Source organism: Paramormyrops kingsleyae, chromosome 19 (genome assembly GCF_048594095.1).
Source record: "Paramormyrops kingsleyae isolate MSU_618 chromosome 19, PKINGS_0.4, whole genome shotgun sequence".
Lineage (NCBI taxonomy): Eukaryota > Metazoa > Chordata > Actinopteri > Osteoglossiformes > Mormyridae > Paramormyrops > Paramormyrops kingsleyae.
In genome coordinates this window covers 27,510,006-27,520,945 of record NC_132815.1, presented here as the reverse complement: position 1 = coordinate 27,520,945, position 10,940 = coordinate 27,510,006, and the positions used below count along the sequence as shown (strand labels likewise).

The 10,940-nt window shown below is 44.1% G+C and overlaps 1 protein-coding gene across 1 annotated transcript; it reads right to left on the bottom strand.

Moving 5' to 3' along the window:
- Positions 1–1,302: 1,302 nt before the first annotated feature.
- ywhaqa (tyrosine 3-monooxygenase/tryptophan 5-monooxygenase activation protein, theta polypeptide a) lies at positions 1,303–9,639 on the bottom strand. Its single transcript, XM_023825873.2, has 6 exons — positions 9,492–9,639; positions 8,030–8,484; positions 4,174–4,297; positions 3,320–3,483; positions 2,744–2,839; positions 1,303–2,363 (listed from the first exon to the last, which is right to left on the bottom strand). Exons 2-6 carry the CDS (start codon positions 8,321–8,323, stop codon positions 2,304–2,306), a joined length of 738 nt encoding a protein of 245 aa, XP_023681641.1. The 5' UTR covers positions 8,324–8,484; positions 9,492–9,639; the 3' UTR covers positions 1,303–2,303.
- Between the last annotated feature and the right edge of the window lie 1,301 nt (positions 9,640–10,940).

Below are 10,940 nucleotides of genomic sequence, written 5' to 3'. Positions count from 1 at the left end.
TATTCATTGGCGTCCACAAATTAAAGTTTGTCTTACGTTTACCGCATTTTGTTTTTAATGATAACCGCGGGTTTCAGCCTATACTATAGCACAAAACAACACTAAATCATACCCATTAATTGATAGTCTCCCTGCACTTCATGTAGAAAATTTTAAACCTCGTTTTTCATATGGTTAGATTTTTTTGTCCGGCGCTGCAAAACGTCGTCACGCGTCACCATGTCACATGGTACAAAAACCTTGCAAGAGCAAGACGACTTAAGACAGATCATACAGCACAGCTCAGCCGGCTGACGACACAACTTTGCCCTTATTGGCTGAAGAACGTGACGTTTGTATCCCAGGAAGTTCCGATGCGTTATCTGCTATTTTTCCCGAATATCACGTAAAGCAGAGAACTAGTTCAGTTAATTTACCTGGTAAAATAAAATTTAAATAAATTACATAAATGCTCTAATAGTACACGTAATTTAGTGGTTCTTTTATTGTTAGTTACTGTAATGTTGCGCTGCTTTATTTGTTTAATCGTCCAGTCTGCGAAGAGATTATTTTAGGGTGGCACATGCCCCTGAGGCTATCCCATCGGTGCGCCCCTCCGCGCCACCCAGTTTGGAAACCACTGACCTAACAGTAATGTAAACACAATCTAAAATGTCTGACCAGTAACACAGCTCTCGACTGTCAAACATTAAAATACACCAATATAAAACACAACTCTTAGCACAAATCTTAGCACAACTCACAAGAGGGGAAAACAATATTGCTGATTAATAGCTACAAAAAGCATAAAAAACAGCCCCCCCCCCCAATACTTTTTCATAAAAGTCATATCTTAACTACTCAAGGTGTCCACAGGAATTGATAAGTTAATTAAAAATGACCCAGTCTGTTCATTAAACATCCATTTTTTGAACCCTTTGGTGGCTTTGACTCCATTTCATAATTAAAACTTCAGACTTGGAAAAAAAATCATTTTGAAAAAAATATAACCCAATGCAAAAAATTCTACCATATTCTACTTTACTGTAAATAACAAATTTCATTACGTATCACATGCCTTGATCCCAAGCGATGCACAAGTTGGAGAACAGCAAGTCCTTGAAGCAACTAGGGTAAATGGCCTAGCTCAGACGCCCAAAAGGTGAAATCGCTCTGACGACCACGGGATTTGAACCAGCAACCTTCCAATCACAGTCCAAATCCCCAGAATCACACACCACCTTAGAGATCGTCATTACAAATGTCTAGATTTTCCCCTAAGCAAACAAAAACCCACACATGCATTAGCAGTTAAAAAAATGGTTGTTGGTTTATAAAATGTCATTTTATTCATGGTACATAAGCTGTTACACAGGGCATTTAACATTTTCACAAGGCTTTTGGGAACTACAATCAATGATTAGCAAAACACAATAGTGGTCCAAATCGCGAAATGACAGTCACTGGACAAACCAAACACCCTCCGGAAATGTGCACAAACCTGCATTGAAGACGACTAAACAGAACACTTGGACTAGTGTGTGATTTATTTCCCATTCCAAAGTAAATTAAAATAAAAACATGCACGTAGGTTGTGTCATTGTTCAGTCTATAGGCGTCACCCTTTAAGTCAGACATGCTACAAAGTAAAACACTGAAATGAGTACCACAGAGGACAGGAGCATTTCATGGCCTTTGAAGGAATGATAGACTAATGAGTGACTGTAAGCAACCACTGCCTCGCGAGTACATAGCATGAATCAACCAATCACGGCTTGCAGGTGCTTTACCAACGTAATACCCCCCAGCAAGCTGGGTTCTGAAACGATTGGCTCGGACATCAACTGCTGTAATACTATTGGATTACCTTGCAGAGAATCATGGGACAAGGGGGAACCAAGAATACATGAACTTTCATGTCATTTCCCCACGAAATCCTGGGTTCTAGACTTTCTTAGCACTGAAATTCAGATATTTTCTGAAGACTCACAAAAGCCATTCAAATTTATTCATTTCAATTTTTGAATTTTAAATGGAAGTTAATCTCAATGTAAGGTGAAACAATTAATACTTTCCTACATAAATGACATGAGGAATGTTGGGACAACACACAAAAACCAAGGAGCAGAGTTACTTTAAAATATCAGTATGGATAAATTGTTTTGCTCTCCCAAAAGCAGCTGTGTGAAAAATTTCCACAAATAGCTCTTCAGTAATGATGGGCTTCCATTGCTAGAATAGTGGAACAATAAGGAATGACGGTGTGTAAAAAGGTTTTTCTTCTTTTCCTGTTTTTGTGTCGACGGGGGTGACCCCTTGGGCATCTAATTTTCGCCTCCATCTCCGGCCTCGCCGTCATCTGCCGTGTTGTCAGATGTCCATAACTGGAGAGAGACATTTCAGTTTCAGCATCTCAGGATTCAGTTACAGAGCAGCAGGGGACTAGTGCTGTCAAATCACCGGAGTTGTATTTACTAGACTTGCTTCTAAATAAACAAAGTACACACTACTGCTTACGTAAAAGGGAGCAAATATTCACATTACTGGTTAATGTATTCGGAAATTTGCCAGAAATACTGCACCGGACTGCATATTGGAAAGCTGCGCAGGCAACTACCTGACCAGTTGAGCCAGATAAACTGGAATGACAGGCCGACTGCCACCATCCAGGAGAAAACCAGCCAGGCCTGAAGCCTGCAGTGAACAGCACACACTGCTGCTAGACAGCATAAACCTGGAGTAGCAGGAAGCCAGGAATACTCACTGTCAGATTGTCTCTTAGCAGCTGCATGATGAGAGTGCTGTCTTTGTACGAGTCTTCGTTCAGTGTATCGAGCTCCGCGATGGCTTCGTCAAAGGCCTACGCATACATGCAGGACATCAGGTCACCTTTGTGTTTGTCGTATGAAAACACCCTCTACCCACTGCACTCTACGCACTGGCCTCAGAAGAGCTATGACTTGTGTGCAGGCATTTTAGCAGCTGGACAACCTCAGGGACCAGCAGAAGCCTAATAAGCATTAAACTGACTGGAATGCCGTGCAGCTACAAGTTAACATCCCATGAGTATCTGCTCCTTATAACCCTCTCTATGGTACTCAGGCACAGGGACTGGACTACCGTAATGACCTAGGTAACAATGTTAGGGCCAATCAGAAAGACAGCTGTCAAAAGCCTCAGCACTAACAGAAAACATTCTGAAGTCACATTAAACAAGATTAAACATTAACTAGTAGCTGTAAAAGTTCATTCAATGATGCCTACAGGATGCTGCATTGTGGTACCATAGTTGCTCGACACTAGTAACCGTGTTGCAAAATTGCAGATAAAAAGAACGAACCTGTTTAGCCAGTGAACACGCCTGCTCTGGGGAGTTGAGAATCTCATAGTAGAAGACGGAGAAGTTGAGGGCCAGACCCAAGCGGATGGGGTGTGTGGGCTGCATCTCCTTCTTGCTGATGTCGAACGCTTCCTGATAAGCACCCTGAGAACTGGCTATCGTCTCTGTAAGGGGTGAGGGGGGGTTGGCATGAGGAGGAAAAGGAGGAGGGGGGGGAAGTTATGAGTGTGGCACAATGTTCTCTGGAACAGCAAAGTCAAGCACATTTCAAAAGAGGAGATCAATGAGAGACATATGATCTAATATCCTGAGGAATGGGAAAGGCCGTAGTGAGGACAGCTGTGTTCCAGGATACATGTACCAGTTATCCCAGACAAGGCTCATACAAATGGAGCGAGCCCAGACACACCCAGGTCCAAATAACAGGTTACATTTTGGCCCCCACAATGTAATATACACGACCACACACACACACACTCACACAGCAATGTCAAGCTATATCCAAGGAGAAAATGCACAGCAACTATACATACGGCTTAAAGAATTTCAACAACATCATCAGGAGATTAAAATACAGCCTGGCCAGTGGATCAGAAACACTCTGAAGTAAGCTGGTTTGAAGCTACTGCAAGCTTTAATCAACTTTCATTAAAGTCGTTACATTTAATTCCCGGGAAATAAATAAGTACAGGCTGATTTTCTAGAGTCATGCTGTGATTCTGTAAAAGCAATCAACCACATGCCTATTACTGCTGGGTAAAAGAAAAAACAAGAATTTCCCTGTGGTGCAGAAGAATCAGAAATGGCAGATGAGCACCAAACCTGGAGAGGGAGCCGTGCCGAGACACACTCACCTTTCCTGTCCTCTCCAGATGCAACTTCAGCAAGGTATCTGTAGTAGTCTCCCTTCATCTTTAGATAGAAGACTTTGCTCTCAGGGTTAGTGGAGTTGGCAATAAGGTATTTACCCAGTAGTCCCTGAGGAGAGAGGAACACGTAAAAATCTGTACTAATCTGTACTGTACATTATGTACAACTGCAATTCCTAATTACCAACAAGTGCTAACGACCCGAGAGACTGGGTCTCGAAACCCTCCATGCCACAAAAGCACATCTTCACCCTGTTGCCCAGGCTGCTGTTCCAGGAGTGCTGCCGAGAAGCATGCATGCTTGAACCCTCATAATATTTCTCTGGATGCCCAGATATGAATTTTAAATTAAAACTTAATAACTTCCAATTATTTCACCGTTTGGTCTCAAACCTCAGCCGAGAGACCTGGTTTTGGTTACTATGGTAACCACTGGTGTGAGCCATCACCACAGACCAAGTAATCTAACAGACCATCTCACTGATTCTCAAACCACGAAATGATCAAAAACACCCACACGACTGTTGCAGCCTGTAACCTGGGCTTTATGAAGACAAACACTTGCATATCAGGTACAAACAAGCAACTACAGGCCTTCACCCAAGAGTAGTTTACAAAGGTTGCCGACATGCACAAAGCAAACATCCTATGCCCCAGACAGAATAAGGACCATAATTATGAACTGTCTATTTCAGCTGATCTCTCCTACTGGTGCATGATGGGCTGCACAGCACTCACTGCGACGCCCACGCCAACCTTCAAAGACAGATCCGTGTCCCACGTCCCTTCACAAGACCTCTGATGAGCTCAGCCACACCACGAGCCACCTCATCCCAGTCCGGCTCCTCACCGCACACAGCTTCAGCTTCCTCTCCTTCCCACTGGCTTCTTAATGAGACTTCAATGAGACTGAATGTGTCAGATGGGTCATGAAACAAAATACCCCACCTGCTAATTGTGCTAAACAAGCCTGAAATCCTATGCATATTTCTGCTATTTAAATACATTATCTAATAACTGAGAAAACTTTAAAATAAGATTCATATATTAATCAGATGAAATAGCCATTCAATTTGTTTCTACAAACGAACAGCAAACGTTGACAAATTGACTAATTCATTAAATTTCAATTGTTCCACCAAAACATTTATCCAGCAATGTGCTTTATGATAATGAGAAGATTACAATACAATTCATTAGCAGAATGCTAGCAGGCAGAGCAAAACTATGCAGCCTCTACAGCTGGTGCAGTCAGTCTTTTTCTTCCAGATCATCGTTCCTGCAATTGAGACAGCAGCTAACAGTGCTGAAAACTAGCTAGGCAGCAATCCCAAGCAGTCAATAACGCCTCCCAAATTACACTCAAGCCGCGGCATCCACAGAGTACCACCATGTATGATTTTAAACCTCTAAAAAAAACTAGCTACAAGATGATGAAACTTTAAATTGTTTAACTTGACTGAATGCTGAGGAAAGCTGAGTGCTTGTCAACAGGTAAAAAGCCGGTCACCCTCTCTGTCTCACACACGGAAAGGCAGCGACAGTGCCGACCCCACCTTCACATACTGACCCAGCACATTGCTAACAGGGCCTTGTTTGAAAATGAGGGATAGAGCAAAAGTTTGCACTGAACTGAAAGCAGGGAAACAGGAATATTGTTACTCACATCATCCTAATTCTGCCAAAGGAAGTCCTCACAACACCACATGGGCCCCCATCTCTGTCCTGCCCCCCTGCTGTTCGCTACAGCACTGGGAAATAGAGCTGAAGCCCTGTGATATTTACTGTGGCATCATGATTTATTATTCCTGTGGAAACACACCTGCATGCGGCTGGTTGGCATGGCAAGCACGTGCTTTTATTTTCTATGGCCCACTTTTGTCAAGACGTTAAATTAAACCCGATAAGTGTGAGTTCTCTGAAGTGCACACAACACTGGTTCCTTAAGAAGTAATGTTCACTTGGCAAGTAGCAGAACGAGCCCATTACAATTCCAAGGTGGAATTTCCTAGGAATCGTGTTACTACTGACTCCTATCTACCAAATACATAGATTTTAAGCAAGCTCCCATTCTGGCTCCAACATATTTTCTGAATCCTACTCATGCCATGGACAATCACAGCTAACCATAGTCTATCCATCAGACAAAAAAAAAAAAAGCAAGCACAAAATGTCTTCGGCCTGTGCGAGGAACCAAAGCACCAAGGGGGAGAAAAAATGACGCCAGCACAAAGGAGGTACAATTCACTGGTATGCCCAGAGACACAAAGCACACAAAGGACAGAGTGCTGGCACGATTCGGTGCCAGGTGCCACACCTCAGCCGCCCAGCCTGGTCCAAAACTACAGGCAGCATGCTACTTCACAGCGTCATGGGGGGAGTAACAGAGCCAAGCAATCGATGCTCATGCCACATTAAGTATGCATGGCAATTTACAGTAAGACAAGAGTAATAAACCAAACATAGCATAGAGGGAAAGAGGCCTATCCAGGAAGCTGCAAGTCATAACACCATGAACGATTTTAAAACGGATCAGTGCCTAACAGGAAGTAACTGCACAGGGGACCTTAGCACTTCATCACAGAAGCAAGAGGGAGATGTGGCAAAATAATGAGAAGGGAAACTTTTTTTTTTTTTTTTTAACTGGTCGTCTCATAAAAGTAATCAAGCTCTGCGACAGATTCTTCAATGACTGATTTTTCCAGAACAAACTTAATGTAACGGGATAAAACCAAGACTGGAAGCTTGTAATGGGTTAAAAATCAAGGAGTCGACTCAAGAACTGTTCATCACTGATTTATACAATGATGTTCTCCATATATGGCCAGTTATCAACATGCCGCGAGAGGCTGCTCAAAGCAATATGATCCAGTCTATGTTCCCACACCAACTTAAAACAATGGATGCCAAGCGCACAGTCTGGTGACACGACAAAGAGAGAGCCATCTAAAGTCTTACTGGTCATCTGTGGAGTATAAGCATTTTGAAAAGCAACCCCCATTACTGACTTAGCTTAGAAATGTAATTTATTATCTTCTACACTTGAATAATACACCATCTGTCAGCTTTCAAGACCGAATTTGCAGAGACAATCTAAGCAGTTCAGGACATGTAAAGCAGCTTGATTTGACAGAATCAAATGAAGGGAACAGGTATGGTTAAGGTTATGGACATTTTATTTGGATATTTCAACAAGGGATACGACAGACTGCACTATCCATATATGCTGGCACATTAAACAAAAAAAAAAATCGCGGCTAAACCACCGAGCAACAGTCTCCATCCATATTGATTTAAAAAGGTAAATTATTCATGGTTGTCCTGGTCGCCTCTTAAGATGAAATATCATTAGGAGGTAGAAGTGCAGCATTTCCACTGATGTACGTATTGATTAAAAGCTCTAGGATGGAGAGGCGAGTCGTCTGCACCAGATCAATGGTGCAGCGTCTCTGCGAGGTTCTTGATAAGCATCAACGAGACCAGCTCCTTGCAGCATTTCGCAATGTGACCTTTGCTCAACGTACGCCCCTTTCACGCAGCACCACAACCGCACAGACAGACCTGGCGTTTTCACTCCGGATCTGGGTGCTGCGATTGACTCGAAACCTAATCCTGCCGTCTTTAGATACAGCCAATAAATACGCATTTGGTCATCCCCGGAACCTTGGGATGGTCATTCAAAACGTCACATGTACTGAAATATCAAAACGTGACCTACACGGGTTACCAAGCGTAACAGTCAACCCCAGGTTCCGGCAAAGGTCTCATCGTCATGGCAAACCCATATCTGCCTCCAGAAACTTCCCCAGAGACGGGCTACATAAAATCTATCAGCACTTACCAGCACGTCGTTGCAGATTTCCCGCAGCTCGGACTCCACTTTCTCCCGGTACTCCTTGACCATCTGCAGCTTCTTGTCACCGCCCTCGGTCTTCTGCTCGATGCTGGAGATAACCCTCCAGGCCGATCGCCGGGCCCCCACCACGTTCTTGTAGGCGACAGAGAGCAGGTTGCGCTCCTCGTTGGACAGCTCGGCTCCCTGCTCCGTCACCTCCTTCATGGACGAAGCCATGTCGTCGTAGCGCTCAGCCTGTTCGGCCAGCTTCGCCTTCTGGATAAGCTCCGTTTTATCCATGGTTTTTAACAGTTAATGTCGCTTCTTCGCGCCCTTTAAAGCAGCTTCACTGCGAGTCCGGCAGCAAAATGGGAGAGTGTCGGGGGGAGGGCGAGCCAAGCGGGCGTGTGGGTGCCGCGAAGGGGTGGGTTCGTCCGGAAGACTTACGGGTAGTTAGCGACCTACAGGAGGAAAATAGGCTGTCAAAACGTCACTTTCACCAAACTCCCTTAAAAAAAAAAGCAACATTTCACTTTCATACGGGGACAACATGCCTATGAACCGTTTAAATAGTGAGATTTTCCCAGCTTGTTAAACGTCGCTCGCGGGTAGTATTAGAGTTTAACGCTTGGGTTTGACGGACCTGCAGCAAAGACTATACATGCAGTAAACTATTCACACAGCCCCGGTTTTGTCTTTCATAAATAAGCCAGTTAACTAATGACCAGCTAACCAGCCGAACCATACCAGACAACTGAAATATAGTACGGCCGGACTGGGCGACGGTCTGCGCACAACGAAGCCGATCGCCAGAAACAAAGAGTAAACGAGGGCTGACATCCGCGTTAGCTGGTGACAGGTACAGACACATAAGGTAAACCACAGCCACCTAATGCGGGGGCTCGACCGGTTTACGAACCACCCTAACTGGCCAGATAAGATCAGATCAACCTCCTCATAATATAGCTTAAAATGGACTTGGTCGGCTTCAAGTCAGGTCAGTGGACCAGATTTACGGACAGAATCCAGAGGCCGGAATGCACGGACAGCCGAGCTCAGGCTGCCCGCGGGCTAACAGGAGCCTTAAGGCTTAAGCAGATCGCTACATTATCAACGCCTGGTGAAAGGGCAGTTGGTACGGGACCTCCGCGCATAACTTAAAACCTCCCTCAGGGAAACAGCGTTACTCAAACTTACGTCTACTTGTCTGTAACGTTCGGAGAAAATATTCGTTTAAGCTCACCAAAGACCCATAACTTTTCAGGATGCTAACTGGCTAGGAAGCTCACTGTCAAAATGGATGCGGCAAAATACCCTCGGAGTAACCCTAGTACGGTTACCGTGTCTCATTCAGCTTTACTTTATATTGGTTCAGTGCGATTTAAGACCAACAAAACATTAAATGCGTTCTTGGCAATTTCCTGTATTAATATATATTTTTGATGGGATAGAAGAAGCTTTGCCCAACCTTCCAGAGATTCTGTCCTTCTCCTCTGAATTGCTCCGCTTTCGGGTGGCAAAAGGGAAAAAAGCTGGACAACACTTAACACAGAGTGGAAAAAGCGGGCAGCATCTGACATCCACGACCTCCAATGAGAGACGCGTAAGTTCCACCGATCACCCGTCGGCGTTCGAATTGTTTGCCAATAGAAATGTAGCGCGGGGTATGAAGGCGGGTCTTAAGGGGCATGCTCAACAGACTTGCGGACTGCAACCGAGGGCACGGGGTTTCCTCCAATTAGAGTAAGGGAAAAACGTCACCATTGCGATTGTGATGCATTTTACGTACTGTTCATGCTGAAAAGCTAACTTTGCGAGGGCTGCTGCTGGCGTGGGATGTGTTTCGGTCGCACCTCTTTGTACAGGGGGTCTTCTCCCGACCGTGAACAAATTTATATGGATTTTTTTAATTCCCTGCGTAGCAGTTGCATAATTGTAACCACAGCATTAGGTCAAAGTGAGTTTGGAAATGCCTCTAACATTTCGAAGATGTCCAGAAATAGTAACATAATTTAGAAATAATTTCGCCCCCCCCAGTCAGCAAAAATACCAGAACCATTGTGACATTAAACTTTTGCAATGAGAATATTGTCATCGTTTTATGACTTGGAGCATGTTCTGTATTAATTGAGTGCCCACAGAACAATGGACCACAGCAGTCAGCCCCTAAGGTGTGATCAAGTTCTTCTTAATGAAATTAAATTTATTGTTCTATTGTGTGCTTGAGAACCTTTTCAACTAAACAATTATGAAGACAACGGTGTAAGAAAACAACAGGACCCTAGAACTGATATATATACACTCACCTAAAGGATTATTAGGAACACCTGTTCAATTTCTCATTAATGCAATTATCTAATCAACCAATCACATGGCAGTTGCTTCAATGCATTTAGGGGTGTGGTCCTGGTCAAGACAATCTCCTGGACTCCAAACTGAATGTCAGAATGGGAAAGAAAGGTGATTTAAGCAATTTTGAGCGTGGCATGGTTGTTGGTGCCAGACGGGCCGGTCTGAGTATTTCACAATCTGCTCAGTTACTGGGATTTTCACGCACAACCATTTCTAGGGTTTACAAAGAATGGTGTGCAAAGGGAAAAACATCCAGTATGCGGCAGTCCTGTGGGCGAAAATGCCTTGTTGATGCTAGAGGTCAGAGGAGAATGGGCCGACTGATTCAAGCTGATAGAAGAGCAACTTTGACTGAAATAACCACTCGTTACAACCGAGGTATGCAGCAAAGCATTTGTGAAGCCACAACACGCACAACCTTGAGGCGGATGGGCTACAACAGCAGAAGACCCCACCGGGTACCACTCATCTCCACTACAAATAAGAAAAAGAGGCTACAATTTGCTTGGAGCTCTCCAAAATTGGACATTTGAAGACTGGAAAAATGTTGCCTGGTCTGATGAGT

Coding starts and splice junctions, on each gene's coding strand:
- ywhaqa (XM_023825873.2), bottom strand. CDS start 8,323: ATGGATAAAACGGAGCTTATCCAGAAGGCGAAGCTGGCCGAACAGGCT. Junction 4,298..8,029: donor AAATCTGCAACGACGTGCTG/GTAAGTGCTGAT, acceptor CTCTCTCCTCAG/GGACTACTGGGTAAATACCT. Junction 3,484..4,173: donor ATCTGGAGAGGACAGGAAAG/GTGAGTGTGTCT, acceptor CACCCCTTACAG/AGACGATAGCCAGTTCTCAG.